This window comes from Chanos chanos, chromosome 10, assembly GCF_902362185.1.
Source record: "Chanos chanos chromosome 10, fChaCha1.1, whole genome shotgun sequence".
Taxonomy (NCBI): Eukaryota; Metazoa; Chordata; class Actinopteri; order Gonorynchiformes; family Chanidae; genus Chanos; species Chanos chanos.
In genome coordinates, this window is record NC_044504.1 from 15166214 (window position 1) to 15191190 (window position 24977).

General features: G+C 37.6%; 1 protein-coding gene across 1 annotated transcript; it reads right to left on the bottom strand.

The window, feature by feature from the left end:
• Positions 1-16095: 16095 nt before the first annotated feature.
• LOC115823332 (calpain-1 catalytic subunit-like) lies at positions 16096-24398 on the bottom strand. Its single transcript, XM_030787381.1, has 21 exons — positions 24162-24398; positions 23714-23783; positions 23364-23482; positions 23010-23143; positions 22673-22847; positions 21995-22069; positions 21762-21847; positions 20831-20905; positions 20568-20728; positions 20044-20210; positions 19881-19892; positions 19569-19777; positions 19379-19412; positions 19098-19166; positions 18877-18934; positions 17792-17856; positions 17220-17288; positions 17028-17106; positions 16701-16817; positions 16400-16452; positions 16096-16185 (listed from the first exon to the last, which is right to left on the bottom strand). Exons 1-21 carry the CDS (start codon positions 24396-24398, stop codon positions 16159-16161), a joined length of 2091 nt encoding a protein of 696 aa, XP_030643241.1. The 3' UTR covers positions 16096-16158.
• Positions 24399-24977: the final 579 nt, after the last annotated feature.

Sequence of the window (24977 nt, forward strand, 5' to 3'; positions counted from 1 at the left end):
ATTCATGTAAATACTTGTTGCAGAATGTCAGTAATCAAATTTAAAAAAAAATATTACCTAAATGAAGAATCTTTCATTTTCAAAAATTAATATCTCCACTAGTTTTCATTTTCTTGCAACCCAATTCTGGTTCTGTGTAGTACTAATGTAGTTCTATCACATCTAGAAGTTATTTGGTTCTGCATAAAAATTGAGTGCTACAGATCTTACTAACTGTAGCTTAGGAGCTGAAAACCCCACCTTTTAAGAGTATTTTCCCAAGAAGGATTATTTTAATTTCTTGAAACTTTTTATGGGAAAGTGCTAATATTCATTGCAGATATATAGAAAACTTAAAGATGTTATATTAATCCTTCATCATGCAGTAATATTTTGAAAATAGCTAATTTTTCATATGTTTCACCGGCTGTAATATTACATTCGGTAGATTTATTTCATAGGTAGTTATTTGTATTATGTTGACTTCAAGGTTTTCTATCTCTGTGTGATACCTGTTGAGTCTGTTTTTCATTGGGTTCAGGAAATTTGCAAGTTACAGCTTGCAGTGGCTTGGTTTGTTGCATACTAGATGATTTCATCTTGTTCCGTGTGTCGAGACAAAATTGTAATCATAGTTCTTCAGCTCCAGGGGCGTCATGCAAGCCAAAATAAAATTAAAATTAAATTCTGTGGGGGGCACAATAAATAAGATGCTATGCTATCACAAGTCCTGACTAGCTAGAGAACCAGAGAGCTGAACAACCAGATTGAGGGATGGCTACTAACTTTAGCTGGTACTAGTCACCTGTGTTGCAAAGCAAACTATACCTATATTTCTCAAATGCAATTAAATGTTTATAACTAATTGCATTTCATTTTCACACATTTGAAAAAGGGATTGATGCCCTAGTATGCAACAAACCAAGCCATTATAAGCTGTAACTTGCAAATTTCCTGAACCCAATGAAAAAGGCTCAACAGGTATCACAAAGAGACAGAAAACCTTGAAGTCAACATAGTACAACTATCTACCTATGAAATAAATCTACTGAATGTAATATTACAGCCGGTGAAACATATGAAAAATTAGCTATTTTCAAAATATTACTGTATGATGAATGATTAATATAGCATCTTTAAGTTTTCTATATATCTGCAATGAATATTAACACTTTCCAATAAAAAGTTTCAAAGAAATTAAAATAATCCTTCTTTGGAAAATACACAGTCAAAATACCTTCAAAAGGTATTTTTATTCATACAGTTTTAAATGTTATGATTATTTATATGTGTTGTTCCAAAAGTGTTAATAAAAATTCCAGTTAATGCAAAATGGTGTTTTTTTCCTATTTGCAGAGGTGTGTGTCTGTGGGGGAGTTCCTTAGACTCTTAAGGAAAATACTGACATTCTTTCTCTCTCTCTCTCTCTCTCTCTCTCTCATGTACACATATAGTACACACACACACACACACACACACACCGCTTCCAATTTTAGGATTTTAGTCCTACCAATAATTTATTTTTTATTATTTATTATTTCTCTTATTGGCATCCGAAGTGTATTTATGACATACCAGACAGAACAATGTCTGGCTTGTCGCCTCATAAACCAGCCAATTGTGGGACTCTCCATTGTCAGCTTTTCTCCACTTCTCATTAAAAAACATTTTTTGACCTTCTCCTCTTTGATACAACGGAGTATTAGGGCCATATTGAGGAAAAATATTCTGAGGTTTCAAGAATAAGGTCGTAATGTTACGAGAATAAAGTCATAATATTACGAGAATAAAGTCATAATTCAGGTGATATGTTATTTTAGAGGGGAAATATCAGAAGAGCAGCCTTCCGCCTGTGTTAAAATGAGGAACGTGGAGCATCTTTTAAAGTTATACTTTAGTAAAGAAACTGTAAACCTGTGTTTGCTCAACAAGCAAATGATAATTTGATTAAGTAAAGTTACCTGTTGACTGATGTATGTGCCATGGCACAACGCCTAAAACAGACAGAAGTTGCCAGAAGCAGACTCAGGCTGCCACTGAGTGTCCTCTCGACAATTTTTCCTAAAGATTATGCTTTTTCTCTCAAAAAATTATGACTTTATTCTCGTAATATTACGTCTGTTTTCTTGAAATATTACAATTTAGTTATTTGGCAGACGCTTTTTACCAAAGCGACTTACAATTGGTGCATCAGTCGCATTTCTAATACCTTGTGAGCAGAGATCACAATAAGACTGAGCGTCAAATTGCCCCTTCGCATTGCGCCCCTGGAATACTTTGACAAACACAGATACAAGACAAAGTTTTTTTTTGTTTTTTTTGTTTTTTTTGGAAAGGGAGGTTAGGCATTGGGGGACAGGTGTGTTCTAAAGAGGTGGGTTTTCAGTTTCCTGCGGAAGATGGTAAGAGATTCCGCAGTCTTGACTGCATGGGGGAGGTCGTTCCACCACCTCGGGGCAATGGCAGAGAAGAGGCGTGGTCGGGAGGAGCGGCGGCCGGGTTCCCGGAGTGAGGGGACCGTCAGTTGTCCAGAGGTCGTAGAGCGGAGGGTCCTAGTTGGGGTGTGCGGAGCTATAAGAGACTGAAGGTATGATGGGGCGGAGCCTCTTGTGGCCTGGTAGGCGAGCACCAGTGTCTTGAACTGGATGCGGGCTGCTACCGGAAGCCAGTGGAGCGCAGTAAGCAGTGGAGTGACATGAGAGTGCTTAGGGAGGCGTGCAGCCTGGTATTCAACTTTATTCCCATTAAATTAAGACTTTATTCTCGTAATATTACAACCTTATTCTCGAAATCTTGGATTTTTTTTCCCTCAATGTGGCCCTAATACCCCATCGTACTTTGGCCTGTGCATCCTCCTGGGAGGTTTTCTCTGCAGACCTCTTTACCCCTGTGATGTAACGCCACATTGTTTTTTCTTTGTTTGCTACAACGTTAGCCTAGGCGTCTTGACCTGAGGTCACTCTTTTTAACCATTGGTTGCTAGTTAGTGTTCTATGCTCAAGTTGCCTCGGTAACCCCCGTGTCTCCTGGTTGCAGTGTCCAAGAAAAACAAGCAGACTCGTGATTCAGTCTGCATTGTGGAAAGTCACAAATCGCTCTGTTACAATTGCATTATTCGTTTTTATATGCTGCTTTTATTCACCCGCCACGGTGGCTGGTAGGTTGAGCAAATTCACCTGCGACTACACAAAATCACCCGCATTAGGTGGGTGGCGGGTGCTAATTTCCAACCCTGCCACGTAGTAGTGTCCATACTATCATTCACTCTGCTTTACAGCAAACATTTATTCAGAGACCTGTGACGGATCTGCTCTCCGTCACATATAGACTGTTTGTATGCATGGACTGTTTATTCATAAAAACGGGTTAACACGCACAAGCATACACTGTACTGGCCTCAATGAATCTCCCATTCACTTATCCAGCAAGGTAAACACCTCCATAAAATGACTCTTGGGAGCATGGTGCGATGTTGAGAGTGTTTTTATCATATGAACAGTGTGAAATTAAAAATACACACACTGATAAGTACTGCATACATAAATGCCAGGTAAGTATGGTAACATTACAGGTACAACAACTCTTGTATCTACCTCATAGGTCAAGAGGGCAAAGCACAGTGAAATGGCAATTTACAAAGTTGAGTATACAGGTAAGTATTTAGAAATTAACTGTTGCCTGTAAAAATAACTTGAAAATACTGTAAAAGCATAAAGCAATACACATGCATTCAACAGAACCCAACAGAATGCTATTAAATATAACAATACTCAAACTAAAGACGGATAATAACAAACAGATATACGTACAGTGAATGCCTTCTCAAGGAATAACAATTGAGGATTGCAAACGATTTTCCCTGGATACAGACTACAAGCATTACTATTGGTCCTACTGCACTCACTTCCTGGATACTTTCTCTTCCTATCAAAGTTCCTGTCACACACTTCCTGTCACAGTGACATTTATGGAAACAAGCAGCAGTGGTCACCAAAACGTCCGAAACAATGATTGGCAGGGGCACAACATACACATGCATACAGGCCATCTTCTGTTTTCCTGCTCAGTTTTTGCACATTCAGCACCACCAAATGTAAAAAAAAAAAAAGCACTACAATTTGTCTGTCACTTTTTTCAATATTTAGAGAGAAATTCATGTAAAATATTGTGATACCTTTTCAAAGAGTAATGATCTGCATTAAAGCAAAAATGATAAAATAATGTATAAATATAAATGTTAAATGTAAATGATAAATATAAATGTAAGTGTTAAGTGTTAAATGTTTAATCTAAATGTAGGATTTGAAAACTAAATATATAGCAAATATGCTAATTGACCAGGTCTATGTGTGACCTCAGCTTTTTGCATGGAGAGGGGCAGTCTCAGCCACATTTGGCTAAAGCTGTGAACACCACAAACAGCATCTTACTCAGATTCCTCAAAAGCATATTGCTGCAATGACAGAAAAAACAATCAGTATCACGTTATAATGTGAAAAGTTTATTGTGATAACAAGATGTTTGTCATGTGTTAACAGAATTTACAATGTTAGGCTATAACATGAAACTCATGTTTGAATGAAGAAATGGTGTGCGGAGAACGGATAAACTGAAGAATATGGCTCATTTACATGATTTGATTGAGTTACTTCATGATAACTTATATTGTTATAACATGAAACGTTTCATGTTATAAGGAGATAAGTTGATCTCGGGCAGAGGCGAACTCCCCACGATATATACTCCAGAGGGTCAGACTCATTCCTCATGCATTTTAAAATCCTTCTCAGTGTTCGCATACTTATTACGGTATTGTCCACTGGCCTCAGTTATGGCAGAATCTCACCATGTCTCAACCCAAGCATGAAGAAGAACTTAATCAAATCATGTAAATGAGTCATATTCCTCAGTTTATCCGTGCTTTGTACACCGTTTCCTCATTCAAACATCTTGATTTTTGTTCTGTTTTAAGTTTTCAGATTTGTATGCCTTTTCTCATTTCTTGGGAGGGTTGCTGTGGATTCCGCTGGAAAATTTTATAAAATTGTCAAAAAATCAGAGAGTGCATGCAAAACACAACCCAAATAGAAAATCAACACTAGGCAGAATTCAGAACAAGACAAACAGTCTAATAGGGACAGATTAAGAATCAGAATTGGTAAACAGGCTATGACAAGTACACAAGAATAAGAGAGGTAACTAGAACAACAACGCTAACAGGAGCAAGCAGGCAAAGAGAAGCTAGGTAGTCTAACAGGTGCAAGGTTAAACAGGGACAACAAGGCCCATTTCACTCACGTATGTGAGAGACTTCACAAAGAACAGACTGAAACCAAAATTATTTTTATACAAGTGACTCAATGAGCTCAACGAGACAATGAACAAGGCACAGGTAAATGTGTTGATTACATAGTGAACTGGATAAAACTGGGATTAATGAGCAGAGCGTTGACTGGCCCAAAGGCAGGAAGGTACAGATGGATGAGTGACAATAAAGAGGGGATCATCATCATCATCATCAAAATCATCATCATCATCATCATCCTCACCATCCCCCTATTGACTGTGCCATACTGATATACCATTGAAACGTCATACTACCATGCTTTTAAGTCTACGGCGTATTCCACCTCTTCTGCCTCTTTTTCAACAATTAGTCTTTATATCCCATCTGCAAAGCTCTGCTGGAATGTTCGCTGGCACAACACCATTTGTTGAGGACTGTAGGGACAGGAGAAGCTCGCGACTGAGGGTGATTCTCCTTGGGGTAACGCAGTTGCAGAAGTCCAAGGACATCCTGAAATATTAATTTCTCGCCTGATTAATCTTAAAAACTACATTTGGTGACAGAACAAAAGTCATAAGACAAAACTTACAGTTATGTGGTAGTTTGTCTGTAGCCATTGCCGCTACTTTGTGTGAAATTTGGGTGAAATGCCTTCTGGGAAAATTGACTCCCAAAGTCCACACAAGTCACCTCCTGATGCATCCTTGATCAAACTCATGCATCGAGAACACATACGGGTATATGATCTGTACTTGGCTAGATGCAAACTTTGATTGGAACAGTACTTAGGCCAAGACTGGTGACATTTTTTGCCTGGGTTACCCTTATTTACTTATTTAAGAAGGCAGGTGGCTGCTTTATTCACATGGTCCACATTGTTCTCAGAAACTCGCAAACTGCCACAAGAGAAAGTGTTCTCATAATACTCTGCTCGCTTTGCGCACTTATGTTTTTTCTTGGACAAAATTATGTCTTTGTGACTGTTATGCAAAGACTTTCCCATACACACCTCAGCATTCTCGCAGTGGAAGATTGCTTTTTTTTTAAGGGCGTGATTATTTCCACCTGCCAAAGATTCTCAACAACTTTTTTTTAAGGTGTGGTTTGAAATGTTTGATTCCACCGGAAAAAAGACTGATGCTGGTGCCAAAAAGCTGGCTTCTCAAAACTGCAGTTCCAAAAGCTGGAACCACTGACGTCAGTGCCTATGCAAATGATAACCATGCGAGAACCAGTTGGTTCAACATGTGATGTGTTTGGAATGTGATGTTCTCTAGAGAGGCAGGAGTAACAAAAAAAGTTTGACCAAGATGGCGGAGCCTAAAGTCTACATAAAGCATGAAAACATGTATATGATCAAAAGATGTATGGGCAACCATTTGTGTCTACATCAACACATCAACATTGGCACCGGCACCATCCTGGTGGAAAAGAACTACCAGTCAACTGCATGCAATCGGTTAGAAACCTTTGGTATCACCAGTGCGCACAGCAAGGGGCTTATAACAATCAACAAAGAGCAAGAAAGTGTGGACTAATGCGCCCAAAAGATAGGCTGTGGTAACATCTCTTACTAATTATCTTACTAAATTGTCAAGTGTTTACATTTTCCCCAGTGAAGTAATTATTTTTAATCTTTGTATTACAAACAAAAGGATCCGAATTTAGTTAAACCCCTGTAGTGTCTCGAGCATCAACCTTCTGCTGCTCCGTAACCAGGAAGCTCAAGTTCGAAAACCTTAGTCCGAAAGCACAAGTTCGAACTCGGACAGCTCAAGTTCAAAAACCCGAGTTCGAATTTGGACAGCTTGAGTTCGATGGCTCATGCAGTGAACAAGTCTATCCGAACTTGTGGCCAAGCTAGTGTTCTATGGCTCATGCAACAGAGCAGATGATTCTACCCGAAGACACCCGAAAACTTAACTCTTGATCTGGGTTGCTCTGTTGATTCAATGGATACACCAGTCCAGTATCCCATAGGGGCTAGCTAGCAGATACATTCTCTGACAGTTTGGGAAAAAGGAAGTAAGAGGCTGAGAGACACACAGGCTCACTTTTCCATGACAAATAGAAACTTTTGTGTAGCTAATAAATGCAACGTATTGGTTTATGTCACCTGATTAAATTCTTGATATTAGGATTATTTTTTTTACCACAATTAAACGATAGAACTGTTTGTTTGAAAGAAATCAATAAAAAGATTTTTAAGGACATGCATGTCATTGTATGACGGTAAATTGACGTATTTTAGGCTATGCACGTTTATCAGATACACTGATTTATTTTAACATTTTGAAATTTAAATATAAAGGGAACATTAACAAAGCAGAAATAAATAGCTTTATTGAAAGTATGCAATGTTTGAGTGATTACTTTATCAACGTTATATTTGTACAAAGCCTTGCATTCAACATAAACCTTCAGCGAGTGCCGTAAGCTGAAGAAACGAGTGAGGAAACATACCAGAAGTGCAAGAGAATCAAAACCTGAAAAAACCCAGTTCAGTCTCTCGAACTGTTAAGTTACCACTATAAGTTACCACTCACCACTCTAAGTTAGCAGCTTCGCTACAAGTAGCAAACTACTTCTTCTATTAGGAGGTTTTCTACTTATTCTAAGTTAACTAACTGAGTTTTCCCTAAACCTGCTTTCTGAAATACCCCACTAAAGTGTAATCCTTTCCTTTCTTGATTTTTGCTATTGTTAAGCAAGTCTGTAACAAAAGAGAGCAAAAGCAGTGGTCTTACGCCTAACGAGATCCAGCTCATCATACAAGCATTTAGTAGTCGGCAATGGTGCACTTACAGGTATTGTTTCTTCAGTAACTGAAAGTTCAAAAAGTTCAAATATTATTTTCGTCTGGGTGTTGGTACAGCTGCTTGCAAGTCTAGTTTATGTTATGTTTTTGTTTGATTGTCGTTATTAGGGATGGGCAGACAAAGCCTTGTGAAGCTTTTGAGGCTTCCTCCTGATTGTGCTGAAAAAAGATTCAAAGCTTTGAAACATCAGGCAGACAGCACAGTGACATCTGGTGGTTTGCAGAAATTATAGCAGCCATGAACTTGAGACTGCAGAGAAAGAATGCATACAACGCCTTGCTGACTTCAGTTTTGATACAATATGTACACTAAAAGCCTAAGATTGCTATGTGTGTTCATATCGATCTTCTAATAATCATTGTTCACTCATTAAAATGCTGCAAGAAATGTACATGTTGCTATCTGTCTCAGTTTGCTACAATAAAATAATGTTAAAATGTGTCCTTCAGTTGTAATTAGCTGCCCTGACAGCAAACAGTATGAGGGCAGTCTAAGCTACAGTCGACACTTGTGATGACTACTTATAAATACATTTACCCTTGTGACTACTCCTGTGACTGGTATATAACCATAAGCCATGCTATAATTTGGGGTACATTCCACGCCCATTGATGATAATGATATTTATTCTAACTATTGTCTTCAAATATATCATATCTTACCTATTAATGGAAACCATGTTATGATGTCAAACAAACATTATGTGTATCTTTTGCTTCATTTAACTTGAAATTTGTCATAATGTTCCTAAATTGACAGTTTTTTTCTCTGTTTGTTTTTCAGATGAGGGTGTTTTGCTTTCAAAATATTGAATAAAAACCATTAATGTCAACCACAACTATTTTTTATTTATTTCAAAAGTCCAAATACTAAAGAGAAATAATATTGAATTGAATAAATTGATTTTCTCATTTCAATAATTTAAATATCTTAATTTATTAATGTCTGCAAAAGTTCTGTCAACTATATTACTAACAGAACTTCCCCCTGCAAAAATGGTTTGTCCCAATACAATGTAACCAGCAACACATGGTATTATTTTCCTTTGTGGCAGATATGTTGAACACACTGTGGTGAGTGTCCTCAAATTTTTCTATATTTTATCTATTTTATCTGTAATAGCACATTGTCAATGAGTATATTAATTGATCATCAACTATGTTACATACATTGTTATGTTTACAGTTTTTGAATGATTTTAATTGAATTATATGTTCAAATTTAACGTTAATCTGCTCAAGAAAATGACATGTGGTCAGCTAGGTAAGGCCTACGATTGAAATTACAGTCGAACCCCGACTTTCGTGAGTTTAACTTTTGTGGATTTGAGTATTCACAAGTTTGCCATCAGTACTTAATGGGATTTTTTTTTTTAGTTTTGCGGCCTACTGCAGAAAATCATAGATGACGCACATAGACTACAAAATGCAAAGAAAACTTCAAAAAAAGTCAAATATGCATAAAATATATGTATTATTAATCTATTTTATCATTTACTACCATGAATATATACACACATTTATTATAAAGAGTTACGTTTTGTCAAAAGTTTCAGTGCGCTAAAGAGCTGCAGACTACGCACTCTGCTTGGGGGCACCACGCTCTTTGTCTCAGTACTAGCCAGCCTCACTCACGCGTTTTGTCTCTCAGTGTACAGTGTATCTCGCATTTCTTGCAACTTTTTGCATCTTTACACCTACTGTTGCAGTACAGTGTATTGTTTTACTTTTGTGTGTGTTAGATATGGTCAACACTATTAAGAGTTAAGGTTTGGGGGGCCTAGAGATATCCACGGTTTTTCCACTTTCGCAGGGGTCCTGCTCCCCAACCCCTGCAAATGTGGTGGGCTGACTTGTAGGTCAAAATAGGGGAATTGTCAACTATGTTACCTGTCAACTAAGTTACCCAGTAGTATAATAATAGTAGCATTTTCGTTTTCGAAATAAAATTATTTACCCAAAGAAAATGTAAAACTAAAACTAAATGAAACTAATAATGATTGCTAAAAAAATAGCAAAAATAAAATAATGAAAGACAAAAAAATAATTGTCGTTATGGTTTCAAGACGGCAGACGTCATATCCATTCAAGGCAGCGGGTGTCACATTCCCTAAATTCTGTGTAGCCATAGCCGACAACCATAAGATGGCGATATAGTGTGTCAGGACCTACCTTGGCTAACTAATGGAAGTAGGCCTGATTCCCAAGTGAAGAAGTCAGATATGTCAGGGAGGAAACGTGTGAGTTCTGTGTGGGACTATTTCAAATTTAATTGTGTAAGCAGTACAAGCAAATGCACGATAAATTCAGGTAACAGCATCTGTGGCGTAGAAATTAAAGGAAAAACCCCACAAATCTTAAAGTTCACTTTCAAAGTTACCATCGATGGGAATTATTCGTGGAAAAAGATGTGGAAAAAGATGAGTGTGAGTGACAAACTTAACTCAACTATTCTGATACAGTTGACCATGAAAACCCATGTCGTATTGTTTGCCTGAAGTAAATGGTTGAAATATTTCATCAAATGTTCTTGCCTTTTACGTGTATTAACAGACTTTCAGTCTGAAACAAATGCATCTCATATATTGGTTAAGTCTAAATTCTTTTTGTCTTTTTGTGATTGCATCTCAGTTGGGGAGATGCTTTGGCAAGGGAGGTATTGTGGGAAAGGGTATTTATTTCTTTATATGTATATAGTTCTTACATGTTTTTTGGACTTTGTCACCTGTTTTTGTTTTTTAAATTTTCACTATTAGGGTCAGCTAAAATCTGTAGTTTACATTGTGCCTTGTTCCAGTTGGAGGGAACAGGTTGAATTTCCTTACTTGGAATTGCAGGGGCATTAATAACCCAGTTACGTGCAGTAAAGTGCTCCACCACCTCGCATCATTTTTCTTCAAGAAACTCATTTAAAAAAAAAGCACTTTTTTTCCGCCAGTCCACCACACTTATACGCACATAGACTACTCCTTTGCAGATGACAGACTCTGTATCTTCATGTCCATATAACTGTACGTTCACACTGAGAGCGGCGAGAGCGTCAAAGTGACCGGAAGTCATTCATTTTCAATGAGAGCCAGCGTCTTTAAGCGGCGAAGAGCGTCACGGCAAAGGGCGTCGCGGCGAGGGTGGTTTGGGCGTCAAAATACAGTTGAAGTTCGGTTAACTTTATGGTAATGAGATATGACGCGGTTGGGCGGCAACCAATAGAAACTTGGAAGTGCTCCGCTCTAGAGAATTGTAGAGAACACGACAGTATAAAGTATTGTTCCCACAAAACTTTTGGTCCTAAGCAAAATGGAGGAGAAACTGATTATATCGGTGGTGGGTTCCCCATGTTGTACTGTAATGTAGGTTATGCACAAACGTTAGTGTTAATTAAAGACCAAGGCTAGTAAACGTGTCCTATAAACTCCATGCTGGAATTTGACCTAGCCTATCATTAACACAAAAGACACACAACAACAAAAAGCTTTTAAGTAGTGTTTTATTTAATTAATTAGTTAATTTTGCTACGAAATATGTAATTAGCATTGTTTATTTATTTCTGTCATCGGTCGATTTCGCACCTTCACATTTAAAATATCTCATAAGGTTAACTTATAGCCTACTGGTGGTCAGTCAGCACAAAGATACCGCTCGACCTGTTTGTTTGCTTTATAGCCCCTTTAAAAACATTTGCATAACCAAGCTTTCCGAAGGAACTTGTACCCGCCTATTTCATCAACGGCAGAGCGTCCACAGTGTTCAACAGCGTCGTTGGCAGGGAGGTTTGGGCGACTCTTGACGCTCTCGCCGCTCTCAGTGTGAACGTACAGTAAGACGATTGTTGTATCTGATCACGCCCCTGTTAATATGGAAATAGTCTTTCAAACTGCTGATAACCAGCGTCCGCCTTTGCGGCTAAATACTCGACTGCTCAGTAATGAAAAATTTGTTAATTTTGTCTCGGCTCAAATCTACTTGTTTATAAGTACGAATAGAACCCCAAACATCTCCATGTGTACTCTTTGGGAAACTTTGAAGGTTAATATTAGGGGTGAAATTATCTCCTACATCGCACATGAGAACAAACTTAAAAAAAAATAGGTTATCTGTGTTAACACGTTGTATTGCACAATTAGATGAAATTTATGCCGTTTCATCATCTCCAGATATTTATGAAGAGTGTTTTAATTTTTCAAGCAGAATTTCACACATTACTAACTACACACTACTATTACTCATCAAGTCTAGGAGTACTTATTACAAACAAGCAGACAAAGCCAGTAAATTATTAGCTTACAAGTTATGTCAATAGGCCTTTTTCACGCCGCCATATTGGAAAGCAACAGGGGGTAAAGTTACTTCCAGTCAACAATGGCTACATCTGATGTGTGTGTCTCTCTGATATTCTCCAGATCTTTGGGAAATCTACCAAAATTCCGGCTCTCACATGTTGCTGAAATGGTGGATATATATTGCAAAACAAAATGATCCAAATTGGATTGTGGATATAAACTGCTCCATGAACAGTTTATCTTTAATTATGATAGTGATGTTGGATAGCTGCGGAGAGATGGCTAACGTTAGATCAAGTCACCTAGCAGCTTGTAAATGCACTTCAATAAAGCTGTGTAATGAAATTATCCAATTGATCATCATCATAACATATCCCATGATAGTTTAATATTCATTCATGTTTGCTATGTGCATGTTCTTTTTGGTATAGTGTCCAACATAGTAGACGGTAGTGTCGTAATACGAGCATGGTGCTACATTAAATCTCTTAGGGGGCAAAAGGAACAAGAGTGCAGAATAAATTATTGCTTGCGTCAGTCTGTTGAAGGAGATGCTTTGGCTAAAATAATATTGAAAACATACACAACAAATGGCTATGGTTTAAACAAAATTAAGTTGTCGATATTATGCACCATTAAGCGACAAACGAACACTACGTACCATTTCTTTAGTGCCAAATGCCACTGATTTCATGGAGTACTAGATGATTGTTATATGACATCTTCCTAGTAACAGTGACAATCTCTGTATGACCTGGGTGATTTTTTGTGCATCTCTCAGTGTTAGTGACAAACACACCTTCCTGTGTGGACTAAACAAACAATACATTAAAGCAGCAGCAAGGAGTCTTAACCTAACAAGCTAGCTACCTCAACAAACAACAGGCAAGCTGGCATATCGTGCTGTGAACGCTTTTTGTATATATCTATCCTTCACATACGATGGAGTATTAGAGCCACATTAAGGGGAAAACAATTCTGAGATTTCGAGAATAAAGGCTTAATTTAATGAGACTAAAGTCGTAATTTTGCGAGAATGAAGTCGTAATTTTACAAGAATGAAGTCGTATTTTAAAAGAAAAAAGTCCTAATATTTTGAGAATAAAATCGTAATTTTAGGCTACGTGTTATTTCAGAAGGGAAATACCAGAAGAGCAGCCTTTCGCCTGTATTAAAATTAGAAATGTGGAGCATCTTGTGAAGTTATACTTAATTGTAGGTTTTACTCCATCGTGTTCCTATGATCATGTCATCAAAATGAATTTGTAGAAATTCCAAAACTAGCACCAAAAACGAGTTATCCATAAAAACATACTTGAGAAAGCAATAGGGAAGATGGCTAACCGGAAGTAAAGATCCCTAAAATTCGTATGTCCTCAGGGATATCACGAGACCTTAGGAGGATCAATGATGAGTTCAAGAGATTGTACCAGTCCTTATATACTTCTGAAAATGAAGTGGACACATTAGAATTGGATTTTTTTTTTCACTCCCTTGGTGTGCCTTTAGCCAGCTACGATTTGGTTAAAAAACTAGAGCAACCAATCACTGTTGAAGAATTGTCTAATGCTTTCAAATCTCTCCAATCTGGAAGAAGCCCAGGGCCTGATGGCTATCCCACAGAGTTTTACAAAAAGGTTTTTTCCCAAAATAGCCCCTATTTTAACTGAAATGTACAGTCAAGCCTTCGTAAACGGCACCCTCCCACAGACTCTTACTCAGGCAACTATTTGTCTTATTCTTTAAAAAAAAAGGATCCTCTAGACTGTGCATCATACCGTTCAATTAGCCTGTTAAATGTTGACTATAAAATTCTAGCCAAACTCCTGGCAATGTGTCTGGAAATAGTCCTCCCATCAGTTATCTCCCCTGATCAAACTAGATTTATTAAGAACAGGCAGTCTTTTCAGTCTTCAATTAATATCATATATAACCCCTCTGTCACCAAGGCCTCTGAGGCCATTATATCTTTGGATGCGAAGAAAGCGTTCAATCGGGTGGAATGGAAATACCTGTTTTACACCTTAAATAAATTCGGCTTTGGTTCCAAATTCATCACTTGGATCAGACTTGTACTCATCCCCTCAAGCTTCCATCAGGATTAATAATACTCAATCAGGATGTTTCCCTCTGCAACGGTTGACACACCAGGGCTGCCCTTTAAGTCTCTTGTTGTTTGCCCTCGCCATAGAACCCCTTGCAATAGCACTTCGTTCCAGCCCCTTCATCAAAGGTATTGTCAGATATGGACACAAAACATATTGTCTTTATATGCAGATGACAATTTGGAACTGTCACAAATTCCCCAGAAAAGCAGGATGCAAGTGCAGGTAAAATTGATGATAAGTTTAATAACTCCTGATGGAGGTTATACAAAAACAAACAGGGATTAAACAAAACAGAGGCATGGAACACTGACAGGCAAACACAGTGGAGATACAAATGAGAGCACTCAGTTATCACATAGAGAGTGAAGACTTCGCAATGAGTGACTGAAACCAAGGGGTATAAATACAGGGAGAAATCAGGGAGAACCAAGTGACAATAGGGGAGGGAGATGATGAGTAGATAGGCTGGTGATTTGTAGACCGATGACGCAGAACTCTGAATGGTGGAACTGGAGGGGGAGGAGTCAAAGACGTCACAGGAACATTGGTCTTTGCTACACCTCTCTTTAATTGCAAAAATTAATGCTATTAAAATGAATACTCTCACTAAATTCAAAAATGCTCATGGCCTAATTCTAATCTTTTATATAGGATAAAAAGACTCCTAGGATACATAAACAGCTTTTACAGAAACCCAAGTTAGATGGAGGCATAGCACTACTGAATTTCAGCTTCTATTATTGTGCTGCCAATCTTAGGATCATTCAGTACTTGTTGCAGAGTAGAGAGATATCCCCAACCCCAATTTGGTTGGAGATTGAGGCTGCCTCATCTATGCCAGCATCATTTTCTTCCCTCGTTCACTTCTCTATTACAGACACCTACTCCTCCTTCACCAAAATATAACTGTTTAAACAATGTTGAAGATCTGGAATCAATTTAGACACCTCTTTTTTCAGGTGGTCATCTTGGCCTCTTTGTCTGGGCCCCCCCAGGGTCTTCACTCACTGCTTATGATGGTACACATGTTAAAATGCGAAGACAACTGTCCTTAGCGAAAGCCTTTAATGTATTGTGTCCAGGTTTGATACAGTGTTAGATGTTGTAGATATACAAGTAGAACAGAAAACAACCACGAGAAATAGATAAAGTGGACAGATACAAAGGCAGGAACATAGTGTATGTGAGACAGTTTTAGTGAATGTATCTCCACTGAGCTGAAGAAAAAGCATAGCATCATTGTGAATACATGACGAAAGAGCAGCTGTTAAAAATCATGTGTAGGAAATACGTTATGGAAAGCTACTATCATTTAAGTTTTTATGAATCATGTTTGATATATGGCATGTCTTAGTCAAACAAAATCTGTGGTTTATTGCAGTGTTAAAACAAATTCTTGCCAAGTTTTTTTATACATATGGCATTCTTACAAAGTCAAGATGAGTACAAAAAGGACACAATCAAATGAGAAAAGCAAGAAGAGTTAACTATGAAAGTGCATCAGCTATAGCTATTATACCTGCCTTAATACATGTAATAGGCTTATATGTAATCTACAAGCAGTTTCAAAAGAGAGCAGTATGACAGAGTATGGTTCTCACAGATGATGCCTGGATACTTTGTTTTGTCTTCTGTAAAATCTTCCCCCCTTGAATGTATTTTCTTCACTCTCCCAAGAATTGTTTTTTATGTGTACATAGAGAGGTACATCCACTGTTATGAGGACAGAAAAAATCAGTACTATCCTTAAGTCTTACTTAGTCCCTCAACAAAAAAACTAGGGCACCCATCTAATACATCTCCATTTAAACGTATACATTTTAATTTAATCCCTAATTAATCATCAGTACTAATATTGCCATAACAACTAATCTGAACAAATTTGATAGAATTACTATAAAAGGAAAGTTAAAAAGAAAAAAATTACCTCACGCTCTTTAAGATACATGCCCTCACCATCGCTGAGTCTCTTGAATATTTCTGTTTAGACAGAAATGATATTGATGAGGGTGAGGCTCCTAAAAGCAGGTTCTGTGCATGCATCAATACCATTCTTTTTACAATGGATAATAAAGGTAGTGTAATTAAAACAATACAATAAAGATAGTCTAATCAAAACACTACAGTGAAGGTAGTCTAATCATAACACTGCAGTGCTTTTAATAGGTAATCAGAAAGTACTGACTGACAATGAAAATGGGCCATAGTATTATCTGTGTGATGCTTACTGGCCAAGCAGTCCATGCGAAGGACGAGACAGATGAAGTTCTCTAAGGAGATTTCTCCAGATGACCCTCCGTACCGCAGAGCCATGAGGCTCAACATCCCATCACTCACTTGCATCCCTGAAGAACAGCAGAGAAAAGGATAAATTCAAATTAAATACCTGATCATTATTTCTTCTTTGTGTCTACAACATTATCTCCATGCTGACATCTAAAAATATGCAATTTCATTAAATAAAACATGGTACAATAGTTGTGATATAATTAATTAAAGAGTAAAAACCATTGCCAAGTATAGAATAAGTGGCGATAAATGTTACAGCGGTTGACCTGCTCCTTCTAGTGCATTTCGTAGCTCATTCAGATTCAACATGCCATCTTTGGAGGTATCTGTCCGAAAGAAAATTTCCTATAAAATAGTTCAGAAACAGAAGGAAAATGTCTTAGTTTGTTTGAAAGTTAGAGTGATTTCAATATTTAAGAAATGAATCCAAAATCTATTACAAAATATAACTCTTTCACCTTGTATGTGGCAACGCGATTCCACAGACGAATGAATTCCTTGCCACTGAGTGTTCCTGTGACAGACAGCTGGAATATGTGGGATTAGGGAGCAATTCTAGTGGCAACTTTTCACCTTAAGTTTATGAAGATGCACCATGAAAACTGTTCGTATCAAGTGTTCGTATGTTCATATGTTTACTTGTTGCACTTTCAGACTGTGTTGTCTATTCCCGCATTAAGAATGTTGTGTCTACTCCTGCATTAAGCGGAAGCCCCTAGATATAGTAAAGAAGAGTTTATATACGTTTGGTCTCCACGCTTTATTATTTTAATTAAGTTGAGCAAATATAACAGATTGGTAGGAAAAAATTGTTGTCATGCTTTGTAATGACAAGTGAGAAACTGACCTGAATCATACAGCTGTTTATAATCTGGTTGGCTAGTGTTTTTTTGTTGTTGTTGTTTGTTTGTTTGCTTTTTTTAGTACAAGCCTAACAGCATTAATTGAAGATTTTGTTTTTTTCAAAATATCAAAGGAATAAAAACATTGAAAGGGTCCAAATCAAATGACTGCAGGGGAAAAAGGATACATCCATCATTGCAACCATACTTCGACAGGAATCCAAGCCAAAGCCTCCTGTTTTCTGCTGATATCCTGAGAACCACAAAAATACAGTCGTGTCATTTATGAGCCTTGGCTGGTTTGCATTAAGATAATTAAATGAAAATGTCTATGCCAATGTCAACATTTACAGAAAATTATATGGGGGAATGGCACAAATCCCTTCTTTCAGTGGTAGATGGTCTACATGATTGATCTCTGAATTAGGGAGTGGAGAAACCTTGTATTGGGTGAATCATCCACCAAAGCCAAAAGAGATCCAAAGACCTCAGGTCTAGGTAGAGAAGTATTGGTTAACAGTCAACACTAGATGTCAGTAGCACAATCAGGTGATTTCTGACCCTCAGTGTCCTACACACTTGTGTGTCAGCCCTGCCCTAGAAAACCTGTCCAGATGATCCACATCTTGACAATATAAGCTCAATAGGTTGAGTAAGGTGTACTTTTGCAGAGCTGAATTAAAAATGAGCAGGGCAGGGGATCCCTCACTCCTAGGTTAAGAAACTCTTGGGCATAGAACGACATGAAGGATGTCTAATTAGGGATTATATTTGGAATATTACCACACTTAAGACAGACAGCTATTGGAACTGGGGTGAAATTGTGGCACAAGAGCACACTGGTCTACACAAATCTACATCGGACATTACTGTTTTTAAAACACTGCATTTAAGCAAGGGTAACATCCAGTCTTTCCAGGAATTAACTGATGTCCAAAGTTTTATGAATCCCAGAACTGGGAGTTTCTGCATTTGAACTTTTATCTAACTTCCCAAAACATATGAGCGACAATGCTCCTTTCAGAGGGGCTAAACAGGGATGGGATTTACAACGCATGTGCTAATTTTCTCATCTCTCCACTAATTCACAAACATTTGTGGCTCTTACATCCAAGGATTTATGGTGGACAGTATTGAGGAAAAGTTGCCCAAAATTGTCCCCCATATTTGCAACATCTCCATTGTGGGGCATTGCCATTTTCTTACTGTCTGTGCTGTAAATGGTCTGCTCTCCACAATTCAGGCATACTCAACATTTAATCCTAATCCTCACCTCCAAGAAGCTTTTCATTCAGAAGTTTCTGCAGCTGTTCAGCATCCACCTCTTCATACTTTTTTCCAAGGTTAAATAAATGCAGACACACAGACACACAGACACACACACACACACACACACACACACACACACGCACGCACACACACACACATTTTAAAGTTATTCTTTAAACAAATAGGAAACAATAATTAGCAGTGTTACATTAAAATAAAATTTACCTGATCAGAATACTGACGGAATAGGGTCACTTTGTCTTCCCCGTTCTCTTTGCTTTGATTGGTAGTGGGCTGAACATGAAACCATAGCCATTTAATATAAATGTACACACCTAACTTTCTGATTAGTCATAAGTAACCTAACTCACAGCAGAAAACTATCAGGGCAGGATTTGATATAAGCACATTAAAAAGTTTTTATGTATCCACTATGTGAGAGTATGTGAGATAGCTTTTTATTTATCCAGTATGAGAGAATGTGTGAGACAGGTTTGCAAACATACCTTTGTTATCACCATGCTTGAACCTGAGTTTTCCCTGTAAAAAAACAAACAGGTTATACTGACAGGGGACTTGAAAATATAGACAATATTTGCAAGACACCACAGTGACAGTCAGTGGGTCTGAGCTTTTCAAAAATCTTAACATTTTATAACTTTATTACTCTACTTAAAAAGCCTAATAAGTCCTTACTGCAGGTGTGTCTCTGCCTTAGAGAGAACGCCTAAAATGAACGAGGCAGTTTCACCAGGGTTAAACGTTGACGGGACGATAATGTACTCCCCAGGTTTCAGGCTGAAAAATTCCATGACCTCCCGTGCATTCAGGTAAGTTTTGGTTGTTGCAACAGGAGGATTGCTATAGAAGAATGCAGCCGGCAGCTTCCCTCCATGACCCTTAAACTGTGAGGAAAATGTATCAGGAACTTGACTTATCAGGAACTTCACTTCGACTGTAACTGTCATTATAAACTGTCATAGCTAAAGCAAGAAAAAAAATACGTACCTGCTCTGACACCTGCAGAATTAAAATAAAACAAACATATTTTACAATACTGGCAAACATGCAAAATACATAAACACAAAGACACTATATTCTTCAGTAAGGAAATATGACAAAGAAATGAAAAGGCAATACTGGGAGGAGAGTAGCTATCGGAAAAGTAGACCTGAAAAATACTGAAGCCAATATGGAGATTGGAAACCAGGCGCCTGTTTCTCTTGTCAGGTTTTTGCATCAGAGTCACAAGTATATTCTTTTGGCCCTGTGTCTCCTCACAGTGGTCATCCAGTTTATCCAGTTTGATATAATACTGAGGGTTTGTCCAGAAAGTGTCTAAAATGACAAAAAAAAAAAGAAACAACATGTGACTGCAACCTGTGAATATGAACCAGCAGAAAACACTATAAGAACAAGAAAAGCCATGATCATTTGTTTTCCTTTATAATGTACAGTATAAAAGTATTATATCTTAGTTTGAATTTTAGTATATATATGATGTCTTGGCTTTGCCATGAAATTAATCATATTTAAGTTTGAAAATACCAGCTTACTCAATTAAAGATTATCGATGTTCATGATGTTCAACCGTTTTAAGATGCACTAAAATGTTTGTTTTGTCTGTTTGTTTATAATTGAATATAGCTGTATAGCAGTATTACATTGACTGTAGGAGTATTGTACATATTGTACCTTTATGATTCGTGCAGCCTCCAGCCGTGATCCCAGCCACCCATCGACCATCATGGAACTTTGAAATCCAGTGGCATGAAGAGTTGCCATCAAGAAAATCAGGACATTGGCAGCAAATATCAACATCTGAAAAGCTTTGGGTGAAGTCCTCCATCGACATCCTGGGCAGAGGTTGGGGTGAGGGGGAAGGGTGTTAAAATTTCAAATAATTGCATTTGTAAACAATATACCATTTGGTCTGTAGATGTCTAACTTAAACCCACCAGAACTCTCCATCTTCATCTATTTTAAGGCACGTTGCACGGTCCTCAACGCTCACAGTCTGCCATTTGGGTGAGCTGCAGGATTAGATTATATACAGAATGTCAGCGCATGAATGGATTTAGCTTCCTTGAGGGCAGTATTATTTGCTTTTAAAACAAGGGTTATGTGGTATCGTATGGAATTTTTATAAAGACTTTGTGGTGACAGTAGAGCTGTTCTTATGAGGGATAGAGAAAAGTTGTCAGTACATATGTTGTCTTAAGAGACAGTCTGTTAAATGGCAAAGTCGCACTACCAAACCTTTAAGAGCAGCCTCAAGACTCAAATGTGCTTTTGTAAAACACTAAGGAAACCCTTGGAAATAATTCCAGGGTAGTGATATTGATGCTCTAGTAAGTGTTGAAAGAAAATCAAATATGCAAATTCTGTCAGCTGTCATGTTGCTGCCACAGGCGGTATGTCAAATGGAAACGTCACGTTAAACAACCTTACATTGTAAGGATAATAAGTTCAAGACTGAACGTGTCTCTGTATGAATGGGGAAGAGGACTGGCTTTGGCAAAAGCTGGTAGATTTTTACTGTGCAACCAGTAAAGTGTACAAAGGCATCAATCTTAAGAGCAAGATGAACAGCAAGATTAATGCTGCATGACATTGAAAATTTATATGGATTAGCTAAGCCATATAATTCTTCAGTCCAGTTTACATTCCATGCTGTGATGAATGCAGTTCAACACTGTAGGATGTTTGACAAGGTGTGTTCTGGAAAGTACACATCATGGAATCATTTGTTGTCATATCACATGTGAGAACTTACGTGATCTATTAAATGGGAAATGAGAATTATTTTATTCTGTGGAATTGGTTGTTAAAACACTCTATAAATGATCTTGTTGTGATTGGATTTCTGTGAAAACAAATTGCACTCACTGGTCACACCAATCTCCTTTCCACTCTCCATGACCCCATGGGTTGAAAAGTCTCACCAGTTTGACAGGAATTCCATTGCTCATTATCTATGGACCACAACCAGACATTCAATTTAACTAATGTTCTTTCAGTTTAGCCAAGCACAACTAATAGTAACTTATTTTCTGGTATAAAGCAAACAACAACCTAGGATGTGAAGCTGTACCTTACATAAGCAGTGGATTACTTCCTACCTTAGTAACTCCAGTGACTGTATAGGCATGGCCTTCCACTATGCCATTGGGCAGCACTGTATTTTTTGATGTTGCCTTAAACATGAAAACAGCATTACATTAGACTTGGTGATGATCAATGATGTATGCCTCTTAACTGTAGGCTGCACAGGTTTCATTGTAAAAATGTCTCCGGTATCAGCAAACATCTGATGATAACATAAGAATAAACTAATAATAACTGTCAACAGAGGAGTATGACAATGACAATGGTACCTAATGTTTTGTGACCCTGATGACGACCAAAATATACTGCAATGTGATTTACTTATTTATTTATTTTACAGTCATCCACAGTAACACAGTACCTCAGACTTTTTGTATTATTATTATTATTATTATTATTATTATTATTAATGAAAGACTCTTGCTTTTTTTTTTCTTTAATGACTTTGAAATGATTCCAGCATTCTGTTCAACTGCTACAACTGTGAACTTTCTAAACAGTCTTTGAATTTTGGCCTCATGCACTTCACAGTTCATTTTTCTAGTTCTGACTACCAGAGTTTTGTTACTTTGATGGTAAGGACATTCAGCGTGTTCTTTGTACAAACATATTTTTGTGACAGATCTTTTCTGTGGTATTTGTTTACACTGTATTTAAGACAGACTGTATAAAGAGCTGAGCTGATTTCTCACCCCTTGAGGTGTTCCACAGCCCATGAGAGACTGTGACTTGGCTGCACGATACATTAGGTCCCACAGGTCGGAAGGGGCTTCTTTCAGGTTAAAGGTCATGTGCACTCCCCCAGTGAAGTCCACGAGTGCCTCAGCACAAGTGCCAGCATTCATATCTGCATAAGAGCCGCACACCCTGAAGAAAAAAAGAACATGACATCAACAATGAAAACAACTTTGATCAAATATTACAAACTGAAACGGAGTTGTGTTATGACAAGAGGAGTAAACATAGTAAAGTTTACTGTTATAATGATATAGTGTATTTACAAAACTATGGGAATAGTGTGAAACCTACTTGGCATAGGCTTTCTCCAACAAAGCGGGCCAGAACTCATTGGGAGTCTTGGAACTTACACAAACAAGTTCCCCATTAATTGTCGGCAGCTTATCATCAATCACAACATCTACCCATTTACCAAATCTCCAGAACTGTTAAAAAAAAAAAAAAAAGGAAGAAAAAAAAGAAAAAAAAGAAAAAAGAAAAATATTATGTTTTATCATCTAGGAGCAAAGTGAAGAAGTAAGCTAAACTAGCAAAGGTTTCCTAAACATCCAGTAAGACAGCATTTGACACTGCACACTAAAATGCCTTCACAGGATTCTTAATATGAATGACAGCTTTGCTTTCAACACAATTGAACTGACTTACCCTGAAGTGAAAAAGTCCAAAATAATTGTCTTGGAAGGATTGATCACCCGGTATAACTTGTCGCATGATGTCTTTCTGAAATGTCAGAGCCCCAATTGAGGCAAGAAACCAGCAGTTTTCTGTAGGACCAACAACGTATATGTTAATATGAGTGAATTTAGCAGCTGATGATACTGTTTTCATATTTTCTTTTAGCAATATGAGGTATGAATGACAACATTGTCTTTTTAGTATCTTCAGATTTGAATGTAGATAGCCACTGTGATAATTTATTAATCACAGCAGTCCAAATCCCAAAATGTTCATGTGACAATCTGCTAAGGTAAACTTGTATATAGCCACAGTCTTACCAACAGCCCCTTGGGCAAAGTCAAACCTTGATACTCCCTCAACAAAGAGATGAGGATCTTGCACAATTTTCTGAAACCAGAGGATGCAGAGATTAGAGGTCTCAAACAAGTGCTTCGACAGCATGTATGAAAGTGGCACTTGTCCTGTTGTAATGATACCTGTCACATTTGAGCCTTAATTTCAGAAGTAATAACAGTCTCATTTTCCCTCATGTGTTTGCTTTGGGGCATTCCTGCTGCTGATCACTACACTTTGGCACTCACCATTTTTTAACGTGCTGGTTGACTTAAAGAATATACAGGTGCTTTATTTTTTAGAAACAATTTGTTCCTCATGTTGTCTCACACTGTACAGTACTCCCTACCTGGTCTCTGCCATAATTCAGTTAATACAGTGAAAATCACACTGTGACAGGCTGAAGTGAAAAGTGAATTGGTACCAACATACCGATGGTCTAGTCCACTCCACTCTTGCTAGAATTTCTGGAGTCAACAAATCTTTACCAATAGATCGGTGATCTGGGGGGAACATGTCATCAATGTATCTTACATTCCTGATACGACAATACTGGAGTAACTGATTATAATCTTGGTCCAGGAACTTCACAGGGTTGTTAACAGAACCCACGCCATTTTCCTTGTGACGTTCATTCATGATATTAAGGCACACGCCAGGTGGAGGCATTTTTAATGCTGATTCAATTCTGAAATACAAAAGCCAATCATACGCAGTACTCAAAAAACATTATCCCAGTACAACTTCACATCAAACCAGTTAGAAGGGTAATGCACTAAAATATATGATTTGAAAAAAGAGCAAATTTTTGTACATGGAACATTGAAATATGCAAAAATTAGTAACACTTTTCAGTTCAAACATTTGTCACTATCACTGAAACTTAATGGAAAAGCTCCAAAATGAGAGGGAGTTGGCACTGAATTGATAAATGCCTTTTTAAATAAGGTTGCAAGATCATTAGATGTATGCATTGTCATTAGACAGAGACTGTTCAAGTACACCTTCCAAATAAATATGAAATGAGTTTACATGTGTTATAACTCAGTTGACATCAGCTGACACAGTAAAACTGATTCTCACCTCTGGACATAAACATGTTCAGTGAATGTGATTGTTAATTGGGTAAAGCTTAATACAAAGAATCTAAAATTTTGTATTAAGCCTAATGAAGAGAGAAAAAACAGCAAACAGAACGCTATAAGATGAAGAAGCAGAGAGATGGAAACTATACCTTCTGTTGTGATC

What these genes read in the sequence shown, in the direction of transcription:
- LOC115823332 (XM_030787381.1), bottom strand. Translation starts at nt 24,398, where the DNA reads ATGCCTCCACCTGGCGTGTGCCTTAATATCATGAATGAACGTCACAAG. An exon ending in GATGAAGATGGAGAGTTCTG is followed by an intron (nt 20,729 to 20,830) that starts GTGGGTTTAAGT and finishes ACCTCTGCCCAG; the next exon opens with GATGTCGATGGAGGACTTCA. An exon ending in TCGCATGGACTGCTTGGCCA is followed by an intron (nt 16,453 to 16,700) that starts GTAAGCATCACA and finishes CTGTCTAAACAG; the next exon opens with AAATATTCAAGAGACTCAGC.